We start from the raw sequence: 27969 nt of genomic DNA on the forward strand, positions 1-27969 counted from the left end.
AGTTTGAGTTTAGGTTTTTTTCACTATATTAAATTTGATTTAAGTAGTTTACTCCAACCAAACAAGTCATGATTTATGTAAAAATTTGGTTAGTTCGCATTTTTGTTTTCTATTTTTAAAATTTCATACATTTCTTTAGTGTTACTAATTATATCTACGTAAAATCTTTAAACGGCAGTTATTCATAAATATAATAAACTTTGTTTACTAATTCAAGCGCTATTGATTTCTTATGAGTACCGAATTAAAGAAATAGAACATTGAGCTTTTATGTTTAGCTTTGAGTACAACAAAACCGGTAATACAGTTTTTTGTTAGTTTTAAGAAATTTTAGACTAAATTACTTGTCGAAACTAAGATTATACTTTGCATTGTTTTTTTATTTTAACTTTTTTTTTACTAAGAAAGTAATGTCTTTGCACTAAATTTAATAAATATTTTTTGAATGAACTTAGTTTTACATATTTTAATTTAATTTTCGTGGCTTTTGCAATCTAAGATCACATTGAGTGATTTATTGTAACAAGTGTAGTCAAAAATAAACTTCAAATTCACAACTGAAAAATCTTAAGAAATGTGGATTAATTTTATCATTAAGTTTTCATAGCTTTTAACAGTAAGCTTTAAACTGGATAGAGAACAGTCATACTTCCTTTGTCACTTTAAGCTTGACTTTTTATTTGTTTAAAAACATCAAAAACAAATATCGTTTAAAATACAATTAAACAACTTATATGTCAAGTTCAAATAAACATAAAGTTTTGATAATATCACTTGGACCATCAGACCACAAGCTTTTACTACACTGAGACCTTTTTTTCCTCTGCGAAGAATTTAAAACCTTTTTTTCTAAACATTTTTATGTGATATTACAGGCTTCAGAATTATTTTCATGAAATGATGTACAACTTATTTTCCAAAGACAAAGTTTCGTCTAACATAAAGTTAGAGCTTTTAAAAACATATTCATAAGTTATAAAAACATTTTAACAGACTTTGTATAAATGTATTTGTCAAAAAACTTTTGTATTACAACAAAGTTAGTTAAATTTTAATTACAGTGTTTCAACAGTTCTGTTTTTTACTCATTTTTATGCTTTGTGTCACTTTATTTCTTCTTAATTTCTAATTCGCTGGTTGTTTGTCTTGTTACGTGCAAAAAACCAAGCTGAAGCAGACTGTTAGCAGTTTTTTACAATTTTTGCCGATTTAATCTTACAGGTTTATTTTATTTTTAAGCAAATTTGTACAGTATGTAAGTTTGTGTATATATTATAAGTGCGATGTAAACTAAGAACTGTTCCAGAAAGTATTAATCAAACTGTTCGACAAAAACTTTTTCGGCTTTGACTTCTTTAGATATCTTACTTTTTTATCTTTTTGAACAGCTATTAGCTTCTTCAAAAACTAAAATAAATAGGTTGATATAGTGAGCCTGAATTAAACTTAGTAAAACAGAAATTTTAACATGTATCAATTTATATTGAATGTCATAGGTATTTAAAAAATATTATGCTGTTTTTGCATGTTATTATTACGTTTTTATAATTATTAAAAGCAAATTATTAAATACTGCACTACATCTGTTTGATTTTAAAAGTTTCATTTATAGCAGTTAGTTTATAAATTTCTACAAACTCAAAAAACATTTTCATTCTCTCAAGTAACTAAAAATATTAATATTTTTAAAAGTTTCCCATCTAATTAATTTTCAAATTAAAAATCTAAATCAATGTATCATAGTTCCAAAGGCAGAAAACATTTTCGAGTGTGTTTTAGGTTTAAAGCTTAAATACTAAAAGTTAAAAGAATTGAGTTTTTATCCAAGATTATAAGTTTGAATTATTGTGTAAACTGTATTGTTTATGAAAAGGGTTTAAACTCAAGACTTATGCTTATCCGTTAAACATTTCTAACTTAATTCTATTCAAAGCGTTTGCTATAAACTGCCAAACAATTATTAGTTTTGTTAGTACTTCTTTTAAAACAAACTTATTTTTTGCATAAATGTCCAAAAAACTGATTAATTAAAATTTTTACCTCTTATATACGACTTTATTAAGAATTATTTTTTATGCATTAAAAAACTTTGTATGCGTTTACTTAAAAAATTTAGTGTCTTCTCTGTTTTTAGACTTACTTTTTTTCAATTTTAATTTTTATTTACCTCCGTATATATTTAGCATCAAATATTTTAAACTGTGTTCCTTCCCTGGCTACAAACAAAAACCGTTATTTATTTTTACGAGCTTATAATTTTAACTGTGTTGTAATCAGTTTTAAGTTTAATTTTTTTATTTCTAAACTTAATAACTAACTACATATTGAAATCACTGTTAAATGATTCATTTAAACAAAAGTTACTTGAAAAACTTTAAGTATCTAAAACTTATATCCACAGAAAATATTTAGGAACAAAATTTATACTTTTAGGCTAACCTATTTTGGAATAAGTTTTAAAAATCAAAGAAAAACACATTAATACAATTATTTGTTTTTTTAATAAAAATTAAAAATTACAGAAGAAAGTAAGTTAGTTTTGAAGTAGCAAAGTTACTTTTTTTATTCCAAATTTAAAAAGATAAGTTTTATAGAGTTTTGAATTTTACACATGTAGAGTTTGGTACAATCATAACTTTCAGTGTGATTTAGTGCAAGGTTGTAATATAACTATAAATGTTTACTTTACATAATTTATTGTTGTATAAATAAAGTCTATTAGTTTATTACTATTAGTTATAGTGCTCTTAAAATTGAGTAATAATGTAAAACTAAGCAAAAATATACATCAATAAACAAACTTAAACTGAGTATTATTTCTTCTTTTAAAAATAAAGGCAACTTGGTGCAAGAAAAAATTTCAATACCGTTATCAACTGCTTCGAACTATTCTTCACTTAATTTGTCTTCTTTAAAACCACAATAAGTTGTTTTTCTCATGTCTTACTCAAAAAAAGAAAACATTACAACCGACTGAAACTGCTTTTTTACAAGCAACAAACCTTTTTTTTATGTGGTTTCAGAGTTGGAAGTTTCTCACAGCTGGTGTGATATACTTCGCATGTTTCGCATCTACTTCGCTACAAATGGCAAACGGCTTGGTTCAAACACAAGTTAACTGTGACCACTTTTGCTTCCTGTCGTTCTCGCCATGTCATATGACGCCATAAGGCCGTTATAAACCAAGGCGCTTTTTTTGTAAGAAAGAATTTTGTAGAAATAAAGCTCTAATATCTAGCAGTAGTCTTTACATTTCATGTAACATTATAAAAAAAATGAAAATTTGCAAAATCGTTCAAACTACTACTCAGCGTGACGTATTTTTGTAACTTTTTTGGTGTAATTATTAAAATAAAAAGTAATGACGTCACATTAAATTGTGGGCAGACTTGATTGAGGCAATTATAACCACAAAATAGTGCCCATAAAATAGTACAGTATTTTGCTTCATGTCTACACTCTACATGTGTTCATGAGTTCCTTTTTTCCTCTAGAATTACTAAGGTCTCTGTTAAACATAGCTAGTCTTTTCCTTGTCTAATAATTTAAGAAATTGATTTATTGTGAAGTTGTAGTTTAAATAACCATTTAAATTTTATTTAAAACTTGCATTTAAAAAAATTTATAATATTTTAATTATACATGTTTTTAAACTTGCTAGACCATCATGGACATTTTTAACATTTCCAGCACGCCGACTAATAAAGTCTCCCAAACCTAGTTTAGCTAGAGCAAAGTTGCCGTTTAAACTAACTTGGGTTCACAAAGTTACTCGAACATGATTCTTTCAGTATAAATATAAAACTTTTGTGAAGTTTATCATTAAGAACCATTTATCTCTGACAAACCTTTTTTAGAGGTATGACATATGAAGACGTTCGTTCGCTTTGCACCACACAATTTAAAAAGAAAACAACAATAAACACTGTTATTGTATTAGTAGAATAAATAAGCAGACTGAAATATTTAAGAATTTATGTGTTTCTAAAAAAATTCAGTAGAATTTCAATCTATTAAAACATTACAAGTACAAATTAGCTTTAAGCAGTTTTAAAAATAAATAATAAAAAGACTTTTTTTTCCTAGATCTATATAATTTTAATTATTTAGGATCTAAATCGATAAACTCTTATGTCAAGTGACTTTAACTTCACTTACTTTTTTAAAAGTCCTAAGTGTTAGTTTCCCAATGGTGGGCTTTACCCACTTTTTCTACAAAATTTAAATAAAATCTCATGTGTGTAGATAAATACTAACAACCAATACTATGGGTGTAAAAGGACTATGGGAAATCTTGAATGAGGTAAAAGAGGACATTACATCATTAAAAGTAGCAAATGAAACATGGGCTGTCGATCTAGCAGGTTGGGTTTGTGAGGCTGAAAGTGTCAAACCAATGCAAAATGTTGTATTACACCCTTATTTACGGTTGGTAAATATTAAATGACAACTATAAGTTGAAAAGTATAAGCTAAGTTATAACAAAATTATTATTATTAGTTTGATAGACAATATAAATCAACTATTTTTAAAAGAATTTTCAGTGCCTGTTTAAGTTAGTGTTTTTCACAAAGTTTTTTGTTCATATAAAAGCTAAAAATAAACTACTGTTAACTTTATGTTGTGTTCAAAAAGTGATTTAAAATATTTTTAAGTTGCAACTGTTAGTAAAGAAGTAAGAAAGAGGTAATTATATGGTTAGCAAAAATGAAGAGTTTGAAAAATAAAGTAAAATAATAGTTTATTGAACAAAAAAAAAAGCTCAATATATTTGGTCCTAGGATCTGGTGCATGAAAAAATCTTTGGTCATTGAGTCGCACACCACGGATACCTTTTAACATTTGTCCAGGACAAAGAATGATACTACTTTGAAGTTTATTGTTTTTTATTTTGAAACATTCAGCTATCTTAAAAAATTTAAGCGTAGTGTACCCAAGTCATATTTAATTGGAAGTAGGATTTAATATAAATTTTGTATTAAATTAGTATTTGGAAGTGATTAATATAGCCTAAGACTATATTTGTTGACTTTTTCAAACAAAACTACAAGTTATCATAAAAGGAAAAATTTTCAGGCTTTAAGTAGTAGCTCAATTTTTTTTTTCTGATTGTTTTATGTAAAAATAGTTATTTTAGATTTAAAAATGAGAAAGCTCAACTCATATTATTAATATTTTGTTTTATAACAGCTTGAAAATGTTTATTAAATATTAAAAATAAAGTTCTAAAGGGTGATGTTAAAGAATACACTGGCTATACCTAATTAAAAAAACAGATAAAAAACATAAAAATTAGCATTAAACTAGAAATTTTTCATTAATTTTAATAGTTTACTCAAACTGTGGATTTAAAAAATAAATAGTTATACCCAGCTTGTGCTCAAACTACCTTAATTTTTGAAAGTTTGCTTGAGTGTTAACAAAAAATTATTCATAAAATGCTGTATTTCAAAAACTTACTAATTGAATTTAACAAACAAAGCTTTGGAATCACTCTTTCAAATTACAAAAAAGTCAATAATATACTTTTTATTTAAACTATTTTTCTTTGACCGTTGGTTTTCAGTTTTAAATACATCAAAATATAATCTAAGCAAAAGCCCTTCAAATCGAGCTGCACCAACTGGTACAACTTTGTTGTAGATGGAAGTTTTTAGTTTGGTTTGAAGCTCTAAATGTTATAGAATCTTGAATTTACAGCCACAAATTTTAAAGATTTTTTTTCCAGTTGCAAGTCCACTGTTAGATTTCACAACTTCAAGTCCCACAATTTCAAAAAGTTTTCTAATCTAGTTTAGAAATTTTTATTAATAGGCTATAGAGGTATGTTTTGTGAGTAAATTTTCAAATAGTAATCAATCCAATATGACTGTGTTAAAAATTGCAATAGTTAAGAAGTTTAACTACATGGATTATTTTGAAATGTGATTAAGATGATTTTTGAAAAGTGTCAAACTTCAAAAACTAATTAATGGTGTTTGATAATGTGAAAATAGACCCAAGCTTTGCATTATCACTATATAAAAAAAACTTTTTGCGTTTACTAGATTTTTCGAGTGTGAGAAAAATAATCAAATTTTGATTGTTTTAAGATTACTGTTGACTATTCAGATTATATTTACAAGCTATTACTAACTTTTTTGTTGATTCTCTTCTACTAGATACCTTGTATTTATCCTCTAGTCCTATATTACACCTTTTGTATTTAATTTTTGACATGTGAAAAGCTGAATATGAACTTGTTAAATTATGATGTATATTATTGGGAACAGGTCAAAGTTGTAGAAAGACAAAATTGCACGAGGTTACTAAATTCTACAAAGACAATGTCAATTTTGCACAAAAGTAAAAATAACAGAAAAAAAAACAAACAAAAAAATAAAACTAAAAGATATATTAATAAAAAAACAAAAAGAAAAAAAAAATTACTGACTGAGGGTAAGGGCTAGGGGTAACAGGGATAGTAAAATTATAAATAATAAAATATTAAAAATTAAAAAAAAAAAAAAAAAAAAATAATAATTAAAAAGAAAAAAGCTACCGACGGAGGGTAAGGGTTAGTGTCTCTCATGCAAAAGTGTCTTTGTGCAATTTTGTGCCCTCCTGCAAATTAGGCTGCTACTCATCTTATTATACTATTATACTTAAGTTATAAGGATGTTTTTATGAAAGTCAGTTCAGGACTTCAGTAGCTTTGATAATGGGGTTTACTTTAACTCTCTTATAATTGTCATGAGAATTAATGATTAGAAAGCTAAGATTCCAATCAATTAAACACTTCAATCAAAAAAAAAAGTATACAACTGAAGTTATGCTAGTGTACGCAATCTGAAGTTATGCAATGTTGTTTGAAGAGTCTTTGCTTAAATAAAGTTTTGTTGAGTTTAGAGATTGAAAATCAGCTGTGAAAATGAATATTTAAAAAATTCTCTACAAAATATACTAGTTTTCTTTTTTTGTAAAGCTTAAAAGTAGAATAATTTTTTTAGTGAGATTAATTATTAGTTGAGTTTAGATATTTTTTTTTACAAAATTAAATAAACAAAAAATATGTTTTTTTTTTTACCTTTTTTGGTCCCTTACTTAGTAACTGTAAGATTGTTAAATATTGGCAAATCGGGACAATATAAACATACCTATATGTAAAGATATTTCATTTTACATATCAAAGTAAAATCAACTGAAAATTGTTCCCAAAAGCATTTTTAAATTTGAACAAGTTTTTTTTATATATAGTTTTATCAATGTTACAACATAAAGGTCTTTTTTCTAAAATGTAAAGTGTGTTGTTTTTAAACAGAAACGTTTTATACTTTTGAAGTATAGTATAGTATATGTTTAACTTGCTGCCTTTTAAATGCTCAATAAATATACTTTCTAGTGTAAAAAAAAACCAGCAAATACATTTAAAAAGCTACTACTTAAGATCTGAAAACTTTGACTATTTAACACTTTATTTTCAAAACAATGTTTCACTTAAAAAAAAAAGAAATCATCAGTTAATAATATAATCTTATTCAAATATTATTTAGTTTTAGTCAAATCTCATTTTATCTATTTGGATTTCAGCATGATTTATGTCCACTGTATGTGTATAAAAATATCTAACATATAAAACAGTATTAAGGTAATTTAGAAATATTTTTAGTATTACAGTACTTAACTTTGCATCAAGCAGGCAATACAACTTTAAGAAGAATAAAGCAAATAAATTGACAGTGAATCAGATTGCTTAGAACTTAACTGTTGCTAGTGATAATAAGTCAATTAGATTTGAGTACATATTCACTTTATAAAAACTCTTGAATGTAAAACACTTCTATCAAAACTTGAAAGATATAATAAACACAGCCCTATGTGAAATATACTTAAAAAGTTATTTAAAATAAAGAAATAAGTTTACTGTAATGAATAATGTAGCTGATATTGGACATTTAAAAGTATTTCAGAGATCTTGTTAAAGCCAGCTGTTGTATTTTGACTATAATCTATCAAAGTTTATAAATGTTGATGAAACTTTTTTAATTTGTATTTATTTTATACATTGTTAAAAAGTATTTTAGATACTTAACTTTTAATAAGTCTTACTATTAAAAAATAATTTTCAGTTGTTTAAAAGTTTTGTTAATAGTTATTTAAACAATATAACTGTAAGAGTATTGTTTAAAAATTATGACAGTTTTGTCTGTGCAGAAATTTAACACTATTTGCTTTTTTTAATAATACAGATTTTGTTAAACTTTTTACTATAAGATTTTAATGAGCTTACAAATTATTTGTGTTCTACAAATAGAAATGTTGTTTTTTTTTTTTAATGTGCTTTACTTTTAAATTATAATGAGAATTTATTAAACAGAGATAATTACATTTTTTTTATCAAACTTTGTATAAGTCTGTATAAATTTTATATAAAAACTATCTTTTGTGTTAGTCTTACAAAAAACAATTGAATATAACTAACTTTACCTTTGAATACTGTTAATAAAAGTAATTGTTAATTAATTTATTTTTTTTTAAGAATTGTTTTTTACATTGACAATTGAAGTTTGCTTTTAAAAGACACCTTTAATAGTTAAAATAGCTGTAAGAAAATTGAAAAATATTTGTTTTTTGTATAATAGACAAGCATATATTATAAAAACATATATGTTCATTTAGGGTAGGTGTCAAGTATGCACTAAGACACTTTCACACAAAGGGTCATTTTTACACAAGAGTAATAAAAAAACACATAGGAAATAATAAAGTAAATAGAAAAATAAATAACTAAAAAAAATCCCCACCAAGGGTAAGAGTTAGGGGTAACAGTGATCGTAAAAAAAATCAACCCGTGCAAAAGTGTCCTTTCGTGCATATTTGACACCTACCCTAAATGAACATATATATGTTTTTATAATTGAATTTTTAGTTTGATGTAATTTTTGTGTATGATTGTTATTTTATTATAAACCTGTTATTAAATTTTCTTGTACAACATGCCAGTTTTATTTAAAGAAATATTCAAATTAAAATTCTATTTAAGTTAAGGTTAACTAAAATTAAAAAAAAAATTATAGTTATATGAATTGAACTATACAACTTAATAAAATTGCACCCTTTTTTGTTTACTTGTAAACAATAAAAGCATTAGTTTTAAAAGAATACTTAAAAAATAATTATTCAATTAAGTTTGTAATGTTGTAAAGTGTTATACATATGCACTAGTTGAATAATATTTTAATTTTTAAAATTGTTTAATACAATGTAAAAACAAAATTTAAATTTGTAGATATTATTTACCCAGCTAAGATAAAGGTAAGTAGTACTTGGGTGATGTTTGCTGCACTCATGAACTTCTTTGATTCAGATGTGTTTTTGCTTCATTAAGAAAAATCTATAAATAAAGTTGAATTATTATAAATTATGTACTCTTGCAGTACTTCAAATCTTTTAAAAATCATACTTTTATCTGAAATTATACTATTATTTTATAACTATGAAATTATAATTTATATAAAAATTTGAGACAACAATTCATTTTGCAGTATATTTTATTTTTTGTGAACTAAAATTTTTTCAACCTACCCTTTTCAATAGTACTTGTAGATAACTAAATAGATTTTTGTAAAATAGTAAAATTAATAAAATTGTAAGATTATGCCTCATAATAGGTAAATAAAATTACATGTACTAGGCGATGCTAATATAAAGTCGTTTAACAAAATTTAAAGTATAAAGCTTAAGTACTAGAAATTGAAAGTATAAATAGCAATTTTAATAAAAGGAAACCGACTTATTTAAACTTTCAAAAAAATAAAATTAAACAACAAAAACAAAACTTAGTAGCGAATTTACAATAATTTAAACAAATTAGAGTTATAAACAAATTTTTGTTTGCATAAACTTGGCTTATTAGTTTTAATAAATATAGACTCTAAAACACTTAAATGATACATGTTACGTCCTTTACAAACAATTGAAAACATATTATAGTATTTTTGCGCATTCTAAATTATTTAACAAATGTTCACCTATTGCCGATTGACTTTTTATTGGCTTATTAGTCCCATAGATCATCCAGTTTCTTAAGGCGTTGGTCACGTGTTGGTTATTAAATTACAGTAATTTACCTATTATGACGCATAATCTTACAATTTTATTAATTTTACTATTTTACAAAAATCTATTTACTTATCTACAAGAACTATTGAAAAGGGTAGATTGAAAAATTTTTAGTTCACAAAAATAAAATATACTGCAAAATGAATTGTTGTCTCAAATTTCTATATAAAGTTAGTACCGAAAAGAAATTATTTAGTAAATTATATTTTGTTTCAGAACTTTGTTATTCAGAATAAAAACTCTCAGCAAGCACAAAATAAAACTTGTTTTTGTGTTGGACGGAAAAATTCCAGAGTTGAAAATTAACACAGTATTGAAACGCCTTGGTACTGAAAAGTAAGTTCCTGCTTCTATCAGAATAGTTTTAAAATACTAAAATAAAATAATTTACAGTACTACTACTAAAATCCCAACAACCAGAAAGCGTCTGAATTACAAATTTAAACAGGTAATATTTTTTTACTAAAATATTTTTGAAATCACAAAGCATAGTTCTCTAACCTTAAGTAATTTTATGAAAAGTAGTTTACTAAGTTTTTTGATGTAGTTAAATATAAACTAAAAATTAAAGTATGGCTTTTAAAATCAGCCTATCTATAAGAAACACGGTGGCCAAGAAACCTGGAAAATCCCTGAATTTGACAATTTAGGAAAAAGAAATCTGGAAAAACCTGGAATTTAAGAAATAAAAAAAAAAATACCTGGAATTTTGTACAAAAATAATGGAAAAACATGGAAATTTTTAAATATTAGTTTTTTAACAATTTTGATATAATTGTTTTTTATTTTTTTTCATTTTTAGACTTAAAGAAAGTGCATACAAGTTTTTAAGTTTTTAATTAGTAATTGGTAAATTGTTTTTTGAATTAATACTTTAATTAATGAAAGAACTTTTTTATTTGTATTTCTATTATTTCGAATGTTATGTTAAGTCAGTCAACAAGAACCTATTTCTGACTGATGCAACTTAATAGAGTTTAGATTAAAAGAAAATTAAGAGCAAGAGCAAAACAACAGCAGAGCAAAACAAAAATGTCTGATACAATATTTTAATCCCTATGTATTTAAAATAAATCTCAACTTAACAGTATAAGTTATAAGTCATTAGTTGTGCTTAGTTCATTTAAAGTAGCTATAATAAGTATAATTTACTTACATGCAATGTGTTAATTGAATTATGGCTAATAGTTTTGGTTTGAAATAGATAAAACCATACGAGTCTTTTTTAATTTAAGTAATCTTATATCTCCGTGTGGCAAAAAGTTTTTGCTAAGTGTTTCTGTTACCTTTTATTGGTTAGTCAAATTATTTAGCTTTATGCAGGGTTGCCAAAAATTTTAAAACCTGGAATTAGATAATTTAAGCTAAAAAACCGGGAACTTTAAACAGTTTTTACATGTTAAATAGAAAAGTTTTCATTTGACACAAAAAATCTATTGTATAGATAACATTTTTTAGTCATCAACAAAAATTGTTTATATTAAAAAAACACATTTGAAGTAGCTTTACAGTATATTTTAAATGTTTTTATACTACTTGACCCAGTTTTTTACTTTAAACTAAAAACAGACCCAAAATATGTAGTTTTGAAAACCTGGAAAAAATTTGCCAAACACATTTGGCAACCCTGTTTATGTCATCTATACAGTATACTGTTGAGGCTTTGTTGTTTTATTCTTTATAAACTATATCAGTTGAGCAAAACATTGTATAAATAATATATGCATAATTAGTTTATCAAAGGGAGAATTAGAAATAATTGTCACATTTAATAAAAGTTGTTTTTTTTTTGCTTAAAGCAATAAACACACTAGAGAGGCTATTAATATCAGCAACTTGAAGATGCTAGTACATCATTTGAAATACACAAGAAAAATTGTGAAAAAATATTTTTTTTTAAATCCTATGACTTAAAATTGCTTCAAAAGTTTGTTTTGTTTTCAAATAATTTTAAATAATATTTTTCATAGTTATTTATATAAAATATTTATTACTCATTTTTATAACTTTTTTTCTAGTTCTTGCGCTTAGTTCTTGTTATCATTTTTATTTAACTTTATATTAGTTGTTTCAAAAATTTAAAATATTATTTAATTCAATAGGTTGTTGATAAATATTAATAAAAAACTAACAAACTATAACTGTCAGCAAATTTTAATCAGATTTTATAGCTAATTATGTTATATATTAACATTAAGGCTTTTGAACAATCATATGAGAAGAAATTTGAATAAATTGATCTAAAATAATAGTACAGGTTGCAATAAATAAAAAGAAAAGTTAAATAGTATCTTTAAAATAATTTAAATCTACCAAAAAAAACCTTTTATAACTTTAAACTAATTTACTACTATAAATGGTCAAACAACTATGTACTTTTAAAAGCCTTGAAGAAATTTTGCAAACCTGTAAGAAGTTTTAAAAAATTTAAGAACATTTTATAAAAACGTTAGGCCACCCTGAAGAAAGCATAGATTTAAAACTTTGAATAAGTTTAAATAATTAATTTAGTTTTATACGATATCATTTTTTTAAGTAGTGTTTTATCCTGGATGTTTTAGTTTAAAATTATCCTTCTGGAAAATGAATCAAGTCAAAATTAAATTTATTTAGTTTAAAATGATTTGATGGTAATGACTCACAGTAGTTTAAACAAAAATTTTAACTTAAGTGATTTTAACTGTTGTCATCTTTTATCGATTTTTGTGGTTGAAATAACTTTTTGATGTATGTTTTTTTTCTGAAGTACATCTTTAAGTTTACAATAGTTTAGTATAAAAAAGTTGAAGTGGTATCAAAGTAAGTTTATTATTTTTGAAAATGATTTTTTTTTAAGTACACCTGTTTTCACCTGATTAATTTATTTTTTCAGGTATATTTTGAAGTATGAAATTAGTTTGTGCATTTTCTTAAGTATTTATTTCTATTGTTTAAATGATACTAATACCTTAAGGTATATATACAAACTTTATAAACAACTATTATATTTTCTCAAATAATATAGACAAGTTTTATTTCGCAGTATAACATTTATTGGTCTATACTTTAAGTTGAGTAAGTTTTGATTAAGTTGATAATTTGTTTATATTCTAAGTTTTTATTGTTAATTTTTAAGTATCATTGGCTTGTAATTTTTTGTTACATATATTTCAGGTTTTATTTTTAAAAATTTGTTTGTTTAAAAATACTTAATTTATTAATTTTTGATTTATAATTTGGAAAACACGTAAAATTATTTATATTTGTTTATTAAAAGGTACAATTGTTTCAAAATATGATATTGTTGAAATTTGTTCTGAAAAGTTTTTTTAATCATGTTTAAATAAAATTCACATTTGATTTTGTCTTAAAATTCTGACAAACAATAAACCGTTCTTAATAAAACCTATACATTGGGTTCATAATTTTTTAGTACTGATTTTAATTTAATAAAAGATTATACAAAATTTGATGTTTTTGTTCTAGATTTAGTACGTGTGTTTTGTCAATCTAAAAATGTCAAGGTAAAATTTATTTCAATAAAATTTTGTAACAAGTTTTTATAACTGTTTTTAAAAGTGTAGAACTGATTTTTGTTTAAAATACCTTAAAAAATTTGATTAAATACTCTGTACAAAGATATGAAAAAAATATTTTTAAAGTATATTAAACTAAACATATCTTATGGAACGGAAAATATAAAAACCAAATTTTTCATTCATTTTTGCCAACAACGTTGTTCTTGTTTTCAGTGTTGTCTGCTGTTGGACCACCTGCGAATACCGTGGTTGCAAGCCGAAGGTGAAGCCGAATCGCTGTGCGCTCAGCTCAACAGCACCGGATTGGTGGATGCTGTTGTCACTAACGACAGCGACGTGCTGCTGTACGGCGCTCGAACCGTGTACAGAAACTTCAACTGCACTCAGAAAGTTTGTTTGTGTTTTAAGTTCTTATTGTTGAAGTTTTGGTTAGCTTAAGTCGTTAAAAAGCTTTTATAATTTTTTTGTGGTTTTTGTTTTGGTAAGTATTCTGGTTTAGTACTTTTAGAGTTGTGTTTGAAAACTTTGTGTTAGATTAAAAATAAACATATTAAATTTGAATGTTGTATTTCAAAATATTTAATTTGAAAATACATTTTAAAGTTTTGTGCTGTAATTATTTTGTATATACACTTAATCACCTTACTGAATTAAAATATTTCAAAAAAACTAAACCTATTTACATACTCTAGTAAAGAGTGTGTCACATATTGATTCACTAATAACACGTTCTAACAAAATTTCCACAACAGAAAACAACGTACACGCGATACAACACGGATGTGATACGCGAGAAAACAAATCTGGGCAGGAACCACCTGATCGGTCTTGGACTGCTGCTGGGTTGCGATTTCTGCGATAAAGGAGTTCCTGGTGTTGGAAAGGTCTTATTTTTTTATATTGTTTTACAAGACTGATGAAGCATTTAAAATCGTGCAACCCACCGAATAATTGAAAACTTCTTAAAGTGTAGTTCGAGCTTTTTGAAATTTTGACAATTTTTTGATTATTGGTAAACCCTTTTTTTTACATTTATTTAGTTTATACTCTATAGAACCACTTTAAAAAAAAATGTTTGGAGGTAGTCCGGATTTTTTATAGTTGAGATTGGAAAGTTTTGAAAATTGTAATTTACAGGTAATTGAAACTGGTTTAAAAAACCATGTGAAAAAACTGTCTTAATTCTTAAACAAAAACAAAAAACAACAGATACAAAGATCTTTTGTTTATTATACAAACATTTTCAATGCTGTTGAGAATTAAATTGCTTTTAAAGATATTTAATAAATACATTTTACTTTGGATATGTTTAAATTAGGAATTAAATTTCAAAAAATTTAAAAATAGTAGTTAAATATGTAAAATTGTTTAACAATTTCCTTTAACTTATAGCTTTTAAGATATATTTAAAAATAGATAAAAATTAATACTAAAAATTCTTTGAAAACTAGGTAAACAAACTATTGCTTGCAGTTTTTACTTTACTGTAATTAAGGTAACTGTAAAATATAATGGTTAACAAAACTTAAGAATCCCCTAAAACAGAACTTGAATGAAAAATTTTGTATATTGCTTGAATTATTGTTTGAACACATTGTCTAAATTAGTTTTTGATTTAGTTTTTTGAATCCACCATTGCTCTGCAAAATCTAAGTTATTTTTACTGGTCTCTCTAAAAACTCCTTGTATGCTTCTTCTATTTGTTATGGTAAATTAAAATGGGATGAAGGTAGTCTTCCTCTTTTGATTTTAAAGACCGGACAGGATTGAATTTTAGATAAACAAAAATAAAAAATGGTAAGAACCATCAAAAAAATCAGTCACAGTCTTATACAAGCACTTTGAAGAGATCTTTCGTTTATAAAAAAACAAACATTTTCAATTCTGTGGAAAACAAAAAATATACTAGCAACTAGAGAAAATTAAGTACCGTAAATTAAATATTTTTAGTTAAATTTAAAATAAAACTAAAAACTACCATATCATTAAAATACTGAATTTCATACTTTTACTTCAAAATTAATGGAACACTTATATTTGAGATTAGTCAGTAAAGTTTGATATAATTTATCAATTGAGAAACTGAGAAAACGACACTTTAGAAAATTATTTTTGGTACTGTAACTAAGAAAAACTATTTCTATAAACAAAAAACAATTTAAAAAAAATCCCCTAATATTGTACTTGATAAAAAAAAAATTTGATGAAATTTTGAATTTTTTATTAAAACTATTCCTTAAAAACATTGTTTAAATTAATTTTTGCCTTAGTTTTTTTAATCCACAATTATTCTGTGTAGTCTAAAATAGTTCTTATAGGGCTTTCTAAAAACTGGACTGTGTATGCATTTTCTATCTGTTGTGGTATATTGTTTTTGTGAATCTTATTATAATGTATAATTAGAGCAAATTGGTCTTTTACTTCATGGTTTAGTTCAGTTTTATTGTTTTTCCATATGTTTCTGTGGGCATTCCACCTCTTAGTAAAGCTATTCATAGTCTGTCCAATGTATAAATTTTTGCATATGTTGCATGTAGCTGCATATATTCCATAACTTTTGCAATTTAAACGTTGTTTAATTTTCATATTTTATATTGTTTTATTATAGTTTCAAAAATTTCCACACAAAGCCCACTTTCCACATTCAGCTGTTTTGTTGTTTTCTGTTTTTGTAAAATTATTTTTGTTTATTAATATATTTCTCAGTGTTTTTGGTCTCTTATAAGTTAATCTTAATAATTCTGTACTATAACATTGTTCATTTTTGCTAAAGTTTATAAATTTTTTAAAGCTGGTTGCCCAAGTCACTTTTTCACTTTGTTCTGATTTTTTAATGTTATTTGTATTAGGATCTTTATTACATACTACATCTAATTCATTAAAGGTATTATTTATTGATTTTTTACTAAAACTTGATCTACTGCATTTAATTTTTAAGTTAATTAGTACCTTTTCATAATCTTCTGTTTTTTCATTTAATTTTTTAAGTCTATTAGCTTCTGATAAAATTATTCCTCTAAAAACATGTGTTGGATGGTAAGAATTGCCATTTAGAAATTTTGCTGATTTTGCTGTGGGTTTGGTGTGGTTTACTGATTCAAATCCGTTTATTTCAGAGCTATTTATAATATGTAAAATATCTAAAAATTCCAGTTGTTCTCCTTCTTCTGTATTTGAGATTTTTTGAAATTGTAAATTTAGATCATGAGATTGAAATTTGTTGGTGAGTTCATCTTTAATAAAAATAGATTTATCTGCCGGGCACAATAAAATGATGTCGTCTATATATCTTTTATAAATAAAACATAAGTTTAAAAAGTTTAAATTTTTAGTTGAAAAGTGGAGGGCAATATTTGCCAGTGAGACGCTGAAATTTTTTCCTGTAGGTATCCCTTGGTTATTTTTGTATAGACTATTTTCAAAACTAACATAATTATTTTCTAATAGAACATTATCGTTTCTACTATTTGTTTATTTTGTTTACAGTTATAATGATTTTTTTTTAAACTGTTTGTTGTTTATAGAAATAGTTTTTCTTAGTTACAGTAAACGAAAATAATTTTCTAATGTGTCGTTTTCTCAGTTTCTCAAATTGATAAATTATATCAAACTTTACTGACTAATCTCAAATATAAAAGTTCCATTAATTTTGAAGTAAAAGTATGAAATTCAGTATTTTAATGATATGGTAATTTTTAGTTTTATTTTAAATTTTACTAAAAATATTTAATTTACGGTACTTAATTTTCTCTAGTTGCAAGTATATTTTTTTGTTTTCCACAGAATTGAAAATGTTTGTTTTTTAATAAACGAAAGATCTCTTCAAAGTGCTTGTATAAGACTGTGACTGATTTTTTTGATGGTTCTAACCATTTTTTATTTTTGTTTATCTAAAGAGAAAGAAGTAAAAAATGCACAAAACTGGTACACAGGAAAGTAGAAGACATAAAAGAAAAAAAAAGTTTATAAATAACTTCAATAATGAAATGAAAACAGCATTATTAGAGTTAACAAAATTAGTTTGTCTTAATAAAATAGTCATAAGCAACTCAGACAAAGATGGAAAAATTATAATTTTAAACTATGAAGGCTATATACACATAATTTCTGAAGAACTGAAAAAGCTTGAAATAATTGATACAAATACATCTTTAACTAACTTCATTAACCAAACCAAAATAAAAGCAGAACTTTTAGTAGAAAATTTAAACAAAATTGAGGTAAAAGATGAAAAATAATATTTTATACAATTGGTAAAAATACAAACAAAAGCAGAATACTAACTAAAGTCAAAGGGCCAAAAGCAAAGTGTTTTAAAAATAGTAACCCTGGCCATGTTTACCCAACCTTCAAAACCCATAAATTAAACCCAGAACAAATTGAAACAATAAACATAAGAAATATACCAACAAGAATGATTTGGGCCATAGGCAACACTTTCCTATCTAGATTTACAACTATGCTCTAAAACCTAATAAAACATATTGCAATAAATTATTGTAAAACTGAAATAAAAGAATACTGCAAGAACAGTGAACAATACCTAAATAATTTATTTAGTTGGAAAATAAAATGAGATAAAAGAAGAAATTAAATAATCACAACAGATGTAAAAAAGCTATACCCTTAAAATTAAATTAATAGAAAGCTTCTTTGAAGAATGCCTTAATATACGTACAAACTATATTAGCAACCAGATTACTCAAATAATAAAAACCATCATTTTCTACAAAGAAAACAATTTTATAAATTTTCAAAACAAACTATACAAAAATAACCAAGGTATCTCCACTGGTGAAAATTTCAGCGTCTCACTAGCTAATATTGCACTCCATTATAATACTAAACAAACAAAAATCTAAACATGTGCTACATTTATAAAAGATACACAGATGACATGTTTTTTTATTTTCCTGTGAATAAGTTAAATCTAATTGAAAAAGAACAATACGAAAAAGGAGAAGGGGAAGAACTAGAATTTTTAGATGTACTACACCAAATAACAATATTAGTAAAAAAAAAACTGTTTTAAAACTACAAATAATATCAAACCCACAGCAAAGTCAGCAAAGTTTCTTAATGGCAATTCTAACCACCCAACACATGTTTTCAGAAGGATTATTTTATCTGAAGCCAACAGACTAAAAAATTAAATGAAAAACCGTAAGACTATGAAAATGCACTTTTAAACTTGAAAATTAAATGCATTAAATCAAATTTTATTAAAAAAACTAATAAAAAACACATTTAAAGAGTTAGTTGAAAAAATGAAGAAGGCACAAAAACAAATATCAAAAATATATCACAACAAACTGAAAAAGTCACACGGGCAACAATTTTTATACAATTTATTAAATTTAACAAAGATGAACAATGTAAAAGTACAGACTTATTAAGATTAACATACAAGAGACCAAAAACACTAATGAATTTATTAAAAAACAAAAACAATTTCACGAAAAAAGAAAACAATGAAGACCATAAAACAGCTAAATGTGGAAAATGCGCATTATGTGCAAATTTCGGGAGTTATAAGAAAAGAGTATGATAAATAAAAACTAAAGCAATAAAAAATATGAAGTTACAACAAAATTTATATTGCATAGATTACGGAATATATGCTGCAACATGCAATAAATGTAAACAAATATATGTAGTCCAAACCATAAACAGTTTTACTAAATGATGGAATGGACATATATTTTCAAATATATCTTAATAAGCTATAAATTAAAAAAAAGTTTGACAATTTTTCATATTTAAGTACTTATTTTCAAAAACTTTTGAATTTTAATTCCTAATTTAAACATATCCAAAGTAAAAATGTACTTATTATATATCTTTAAAAGCAATTTAATTCTCAAAAGCATTGAAAATGTTTATATAATAAACGAAAGATCTTTGTATCTGTTGTTTTTTGCTTTTATAAAAGAATTGAGACAGTTTTTTCATATGGTTTTTTAAACCAGTTTCAATTAACTTTAAGAATTTTAAAGTAATTTAAAACTAGATTTTTTAATAAAATACTTTTATAAATAATTTATATACCCTAGAAAGAAATTTGAATTACAATCATTAAACATAATTGTTTAAAGTTGAATGCTGTAATACCTGGGTTTAAATACATAAGAAGTCTTGTTTTTTACACTTAAAAGCTGATTAGTTGTAAAAATTTATACTAAAGTTATAAGTAAATTTTTATTAACTAAAACAGTACAAAGTAAAATTTGTTAGGTGTGCCAAATGTAGTTTTACTAAATACTCAAGCTGATTTTAATGTTTAAAATATAGTTGAGCTCTCTTGTAATCTGATAATCTTCTACGAATTAAATAACATCTTGTTTTTTATTTCATCCAAAAAATTTAAGCTATTCTACAATTAAGAATAACTCCTAGTTTAATTATGTTTTGTATATTTAAAATTATTCAACAATTTGTAAAGATATTAATAATATAAGATACTAAAAATATAATTATAAATTTAAACCAGCTTTATATTTATATAAGAAAAAAAAGTATAGGTACTTTACATAATTAAGTATTTTTGAAATATTTTGAATTGTTAGTTAGATTTTAATTTATGAATAAATTAACTCAAATTATTACAAGTGAATAAATTACTTAAAAAATACATTGAGTAAAATTAAAAATGTTGGTTTATATGGTATAAAAAAGTACGGTTTAGTATTTATAAAGTTTCATTTTTATTAATTGGAATTTGAAATTTTGTTTAGAATAATCGTTTATCAGCTTTTCATAATAAATTCTTGTTAGCTTTTTATTGTTTTTTATAACACAGCTTAGACGTATATAAAAGATAAATCATGTATTTAAAAACTCTGAAAAAAATAAACTCTTTCTTCAAAATAACATATTTTTTTGCAAATTTTTTAGCATGTTAAGAAGTTTATTGTTTTAGGTGCAAGCAGTAAAACTAATGGAAAGTTGGAAAGAGTCAGAAGTGTTAGAAAATTTTAACAACTGGAAAACAAATGGTCAGTTAACTGCTGTTTATTTGTTTTATTTGTCTGTTTCTACACGAACTTTCAAAATTTATTTTTTTGAGAATGATTAATCAAAATGTTCATTGTTGTTTTTCAGAAATTTTGCATAGATTTTATTTGGGAGCTGGTTTATAAAGTGTCTGCGAAATTTACTTCATTTACTGAATAGAACTGAGAAAATGAATTTTATTCTTCATATTGAAATTTAAAGGGTCTTTTATTAGCTCGTTTTTTTTGTGGCTGAAAGAGATCTAGAAAAATATTTAAAGTTTTTATAAAAAAATATGAACTAGAATTAAATTTTTACAACAGGATGTACACAAAGCAATAGTTCCACTGAAAAGAAAATATACTTAAAGTCGCAAAAGGTATAATAAAAACGTTCTGTTTAATTAAGTGTAACTAGTAAATCTGTAGTAATGTTTTTTTTTGTTAACAACTATAGTTTGATAACAAAAAGTTTGCTAGCATAACAATAGTAGAAACTCATTGATTGTAATAAATAAATTTTTTTTATATTAATTACACTTTAAAACTATTTAAGTTTAGTTTACCATCTGTTTGCAATTTTTGAAGTATTTTTTTTATGTAAGCTTTAATAATTTTTCATGTTGTTTAGTCTGTTTAATTTTCTTATAAAGTTGTGTTATAGGTTTTAGCCAGCCTACCCATTTTATTTATATTCAAATAAGTTATAAAGTAGCTATTTAAATAATTTAAACTTTAACATATCAATGTTAAAATTTTTCAATGAATAATTTTTTTTAGGGTCATTCTGAAATGTTTTTTACCCATATGTATATGTTTTTATCATAATAACAATTTACAACTACTGGTTCTGTATATAAACTTAACTTTAATCCAGTTCTATAATTATTGTTACACATAGTACATATATACTTTTAATGTTTTAGTCGTGCATATAGAGTATGATTAGTTAGTGTTTTAAATGCTCTTAAATTTATTTTTGCTTTTCTTAACCTAGTTTTTTATTTAATCTAGATTTATCTAAATATTTAATTACTTAACACCAAAGTGTTTTAAATCTTCTTACTGTTATAAAAACCTTTACAGATATTTTTAAACGAACTAAGTTTGTAATTAAGCACAGTAAATTTTCAAATTGCTTTTTTAAAGATATTTTTAAGGTTTATTTTTAACGTGCCAAAAAATATTTGTTGTATTTTTTAACCAGCTAAAATTAACAGAATTCAATAGATTATAGTTTTGCTTCATTATTGTATTGTTAATGATAAAATTTAGTTTTTTAATTTAAATAAGGTATTTGATTAAAGTAAATAATTAAAATTTAATTCATGCAAACACGGTTAGGTAAAAAATTGAAAATTTACTAAAACTTATTTTAGAATACGGTTTAGGGTTTGGCAACGTACGGCCCGCGGGCCGGATTCGGCCCGCAGATGAAAATGACCGGTCCGCAAAGGTTAATGTTACAAATTTTCTATAAAATTTTGTATCATATTTTTACAAAACAAAACTGTAAGAGTTTGACTTTAAAATGGCTTTTCATCTTAATGTGTAACTGATAAAATGCCGTTGATATTACTTGGTTCAAAATCATTTGGATTATTCTTTTTTCAAATAACCTCAATGAAAGTGTTTATTTAAATCTGATGTTTTACATACCTACCTTTGTCAATTAACATGTCAATTCTATTTATAAGCATCACATAAACATCTGACATGAATTAGTCTACATCTTAAGTTGTCACACTTGAGAAATTTTTGTGAATTAGAAGGATTTATAAAAGTGATCAACCGTTTGAATAAAACTAGATTCCAGATGGATCCAAAACTTTTATTTAAGTTAGAACTCGATCGGATCCGGATCTCTATTTAAAATTACTATCCAGTCGGATACGGATAGTATTTTAAAACTAGGATCCGGACGGATCTGGATCTAAAAAGGCACTATCCGACTGGATCCAAATACTGGATCCGGTAAATCACTAGTTTTAAATGCTACGGCCCGCCAAAAACTAAATGTTTCCGGATCCGGCCCGCCCCTAGTTTAGAATGCCAATTTTTTACTTTTATTTTCTCACACTTGGTTTTTTTTTTGCATGAGATAAAACAGTGGTAGCGGAGCAACACAAACTAACTAAAACATAATTGTATAATCTATAAGTTTTTTTAGCAACCAGAAAGCTTTCATCACACACAGGAGACCAAGTGTGAGTGTTGAAATTGAGTTTAAATAGTTAGTTTAGAAGAGTTTTACCCTTTACAAAAACGTTGTAGTGTTACAAATTCAATTAAATATTTCAATAGGTATAAGTGTATTTATCTTTTCTATTCTAAATTATTTTGCTACTCTAACATTATTATTTCTTATTATTGCATTTTTGATTATGAAAAAAAAAAAAGATTTAAGGTAACTGAGGCTGCTCTTTTTTACCTATTCTATGTCACGCTTCGCCTTCTTTGATACTATAAAGTTATTTGAAAATTATTTATTACAATTTGGTCATAATAACTATATTTGGTTCTTTTAAATATATTCATTAAGGACTTTACCACTCATTAAAACTTGCAATTAATAGTAACTAGAAAATCTTAATTTTATAGTTAAAATCAAATTTTTACAAAGGTCCCAGACTTTCCCAACCGAACGATAATAGACGAGTTCTTGAAAACGCACAGCAAACCGATCGAGCTGAAAACATCGAAGAACGCTCCAATTAAGTTCAACGAGCTGATGTGTTTTCTCGACGCGTTGTTGGGTTGGGACAGGAAGTACTCAATGGAAACCATGCTGCCATACTTCACCAACTTGCTGTTCACCGCACAAATCGACTCGTTGGGTGAAAGCATTCATTTTGAAAAGTAAGCGTTTTGGTAAATTGGTGTTCATTATTTAATTACGGATATGAAGGCGTGTGCTTTGGTAGTTTGGTTGTCATAATCGAAGCTGTTGAAAACTATGTAAATAAATAAAGTTTTTAAATCGTTTCCCTATTATTTTAAAGACGATTAGATTTAACTTTGTTAATAAAGATTTGTAGTTAAGTTTAAGCAAAATAGTTTTACTTAAAAAAAACAGTTTAACTTGACTCCTTTTTTCAAAATGTTGCTATTTTGAAATTAAATTCTGTAAATGTGAGTCATATAGACAGTTTTGTTTTGGAATTTAGTTGAATAATTCGAAAGGCTCAACACGTAATGACTTTTGAAAAGTTAAAGGATATTTAGATTATTTCCCTTTATTGAACAAAACATTAATTACAAGTTTTGAATGGTTCATTTTTTATGTATGTCTAACTATTTTATTTAATATAGCATCTGAAATAAAAAATTAGCGTTATTTTTTGAATTTTTTCTTACTTAGAGTATTACAACTGTGTATCGTAACTAGTGAATTCAATATACAATTAAAAACTTTAAAAAAAGTTCAATTTTGTTTAGCTATTGTTCTAAATATTATAAAAAAATTAATTTACCTTTAAACATAGGGTTTTAATGCTTATAATCTTTTCTTCATATTAGTAAAAGTTATTATAAATATTTTTAATACTTACGTAAAATGAACTACAGTCACCTCTTGCGAAATTACGCACATTGTGTCTACGGCATAAGTGCGTAACTAAACGAGATGTAGCAAATATACCTACTAAATTGGCTCTTTTCTTATAATGCATTTGATTAAGTAAAATTTTGAAACTTTCTCACTTTTTGTTTACAAAAGTAGTTTTTTTTTTCAAGTTGTACATATATGTGGAAAGTTTTATAATAAAAGTTGTTTATTTGTATGTATAACAAATTAAAGGCTTTTCTCTAATACCAATGAAGACAAGTTTAATCTTTTGTGGACAAATTAGAAAAAAATCTTTGTAATTTTTTTATTTAAGAACTTTTCACATAAATGTTAGACTTAAAAAAAAACTCAACTAAAAAAAGATCTATCGAGTTCAAAAAAAAAACCATATATATTGTAATTGAACATTTGATTTAAAGGTATAAAGGGTGGCTAAGACACCTAATATATATAGAGCAAAGCTGTAGAGCTCAATAGGTTCCTTATGGAAGGCACAAGCTAAAAATGCCAAAATCTCAGTTTTTATTTAGAGTTAGCATTTAAAAAAACTAATAATATTTTAAACATATTGTTAAATAAACACAGATAATAAGTTTAAAATATTTAAGTTTCTAAAATTTTGTTTTCTTTGAATTTTTTCAGAATTACAAAATGCGTAACTATACGAGACTGCATTATCAAACAAGTGCGTAGATTCGCGAGAGGTGACTGTATATAAGTTTAGGATTGTGCACGTTTTTATTAATGTGTATGCACTTATGAAAAAAGAAATGTATTTTGAAAAAATAACGTTCAGGTTAGTGCCTATTTTAACTAAGTGTAAAGTAATTTGACGCTGTTGGTTAAAAGTTTGTTATGTAAGTTTAATCTAGCTAAAAAAATAATCTTTATTAGAAATTATGCTTATTTTTTGCTTTAACAACAGCTGAAAACGCCTAAGTTATTGTTTAGTGTTTATACATTAATATATGTATCTTCTATGCATATATTTTTTCTATTAAACATATGGATTGTGGTTAAACTTAAAGTTAAAATACTCTGATATTAAATAGCTTTACATTATGATTTATATACACGGCTTAGTATCACTTTTTAGACGACGTCGGTTACCTATGTAGCAACTTTGTACAGGGTTGCCAGAAAACCTGAAATACCTGAAGTTTGATAATTTAGGTAAAAAACCTGGAATTTGAGAAATATTGAATTAGAAACTGGAAAAACCTGGAATTTTAAACAATTTTTACATGTAAAATTATGAAATTTAGATAAGATACAAAAAATCTGTCATACATATTTTTTTGTATGATTTAGAGTCTCTTTATTTAAAAGTACGTTTAAAGTAATGTTACAGTAACTTTTCAATATTATTTATTATTTAAGACAGTTTTTCACAATAAATCTAATTATATACCAAAAATAGACAAAAAAATTGTAGTATAAAAATCTAGGAGAAATTCAGAAAACCTGCAAAAAGTTCTCAAAAAATTATTGGCAACCCAGTAAGTAGTAAGTACTTAAAAGGTGTATTACTTTGTTTATGGTGTGTGATTCAATTGATTTTTGGATAATAAAATATATTTGTGGACTTGAATTCTAGGAAAAATAATGTCAGAATTATTTTGTTACTTCTTAAGTTTAGTTGCTAATTAACGAAGGCATTCTAGTACGTTACAGCTGTTTTGATTAACTACACTGAATTTAAGGGTCTATATCAGTGGTTCCCAACCTTTTGGATGCCCCGCACCCCTATAGTCTCTTAATTTGATCTCGCACCCCTAACACTATATGCTATAATTATTTATTAATAATTCGATTATAAAATCATTGATTTCATTAATTAATAATTTGTATTTTTATTATTAAGATAGTGTACTATATTGACAAAAATAAAATACTTGGAAGTTTAAAAACATAACAAACTATATTCGAACAAATTTTATCTATTTTTTATAAGGTAGAAAACATCAAAACTCACTCTTCCCTCTGCAACGATAAACGTTTTCTCTGCAACGATAAAATGTACTTTTCAACTTTATAAATTTTATCAGAGAGTGAAAATCTCTTTATATATCATAAAATGAAAAGCAATACAAAAATGAAAAGCCATCTCGCACCCCCTGGAATGCTGCCTCGCACCCCTGGTCTATATAGTTTGCTTATTAAAGTACATATAGCTCTTAATTTTGTTTGTAGTACCAGCAAAAGTTACTACTTGAAATTTTTGTTATGAGTTTTGATGTGTAAAAAAGTGTTTAGTTTCTATAATTACTTTTAATGAATAAAGTTTGAAACATTTATTTCATCCTTACTTTTTGGTCATATAAAATTAAGACTGTTTGACAAAAAGGGATAATTATTTTTACAAATAGTACAAACTTTGTACTTTTTATGGTAAGATCTTACTGTTTATAAAACTAATTAAGCTAGTGATCTTAAAATTAGTTTAATCTAGTCTAGAGAGCTTATCTAAAACATTATTGTTATTTATGAGCAAAAAACTAGATTTTTAATTCTCACTCACAATTAGATTTTCGATACGGTTTCTGCCAACAGAATAGTAGCGGAGCGAACACGTGATAAAGTTGCAGTGTACGAATGTGATTGGCTGATATCATCGGATGATCAGTCATGCATATCACCGGATGACCAGTCATGTGTGACGACTTTCGAGTGCAGAAAACACATTGAACTCCATTTCCCTCGTGCGGTTCAGTTATTTACTGAAGAAAAAGAACAGAAAAAGAAGAAGAAAACACGTGAGATTATTAAATTATTTACAAGATCTTTTTACAGCTTTCAGTTCTGCTTTGTAGTTAGTCAAGTATAAGTTTCGTTCGTTCGAAAGTTTAAGTTAATAACTGTAAAGATAGAATATTTTTATATCTTTAAATTTTGACTAATGCGAAAACAAAGCTTTATATTCTTAATTAACAACTTTAAACTGATTGCAGGAACAAAGAAAACAACCAAAGAAAAAACAAAAGCAACTGAGGACAACTTGGATGATTTGGTGAACAGAATCAAGCATGTAGGCATTGTTGACAACAAGTTTGAAAAAATTAAAGAAACAACTTTTTCAAACATCACAAAAAGCCCACCTGTATGCGTTGACTTGCTTGACGAAAGCATTGTGAACGGCAACATAAAAAGTCAAGTAAATATAGTAAGTGGTCAAGAAAAACTAAAAAGTGAAATAATAACAATCAGTGACAAATCAATGAGTGAAGAAAACTTTAATATTCCCATCAGTGACAAAGAAAACACAAATTTGTCGCCTGAAAATTCTCTTTTCTCCCTTAGAAGTTGGAACTTTGCAGACCTATCTTGTTTGAACTTTTCTGAGGAAAGCAAGTCCCGTGTTTCCACTTCAGGTAGTTCCCCAAAATCAAATCCCGCACCAAAGTTTGACAACAGCGCCGATTTGTTTGTCACGCCCGAGTACCGCCGTCCAATAGAGTTGAGCGAAAGCTCGCAGAATTTCTCGGAAAGTCCCGTGTTAGTTTCACTGGCCGACCGTCTCAAAAACAAAAAGAAGGTCAAGTTTCCACTAGTTGAATAGTTTTCCTGCAATCGTGATTTCGTTATTTAGATTTGTTTGTTTTTTTTATTATTTGTGTGACATTAACGAGATCAAAAAATGTTGTTAGATCGTTTGATGCCAAATTAGTTTGTAAGTTGTGGTTTAGTAGTGAAGAAAAAAGAAAAACTTGACCTTTTTATTACGGTTAAAATTTGTTTAGTTTGTAGGAATTTAAACATAAAAAATATTTACAAAATCAAAGCAGTTTTC

General features: G+C 25.4%; 1 protein-coding gene across 1 annotated transcript; it reads left to right on the forward strand.

Annotated features, from left to right (window-relative positions):
- Window positions 1–27738, forward strand: LOC145836504 (flap endonuclease GEN-like). Its single transcript, XM_082944300.1, has 11 exons — window positions 1–88; window positions 4246–4428; window positions 10318–10437; window positions 10495–10549; window positions 13833–14009; window positions 14372–14503; window positions 20539–20614; window positions 20936–20991; window positions 23235–23470; window positions 26733–26935; window positions 27131–27738. The coding sequence occupies exons 2-11, from the start codon at window positions 4268–4270 to the stop codon at window positions 27736–27738; spliced, it is 1824 nt and encodes a 607-aa protein (XP_082800426.1). The 5' UTR covers window positions 1–88; window positions 4246–4267.
- Window positions 27739–27969: the final 231 nt, after the last annotated feature.

The sequence above is a fragment of the Thalia democratica genome, chromosome 5 (assembly GCF_965202585.1).
Source record: "Thalia democratica chromosome 5, ktThaDemo2.hap1.1, whole genome shotgun sequence".
In the NCBI taxonomy this organism is placed as follows: Eukaryota; Metazoa; Chordata; class Thaliacea; order Salpida; family Salpidae; genus Thalia; species Thalia democratica.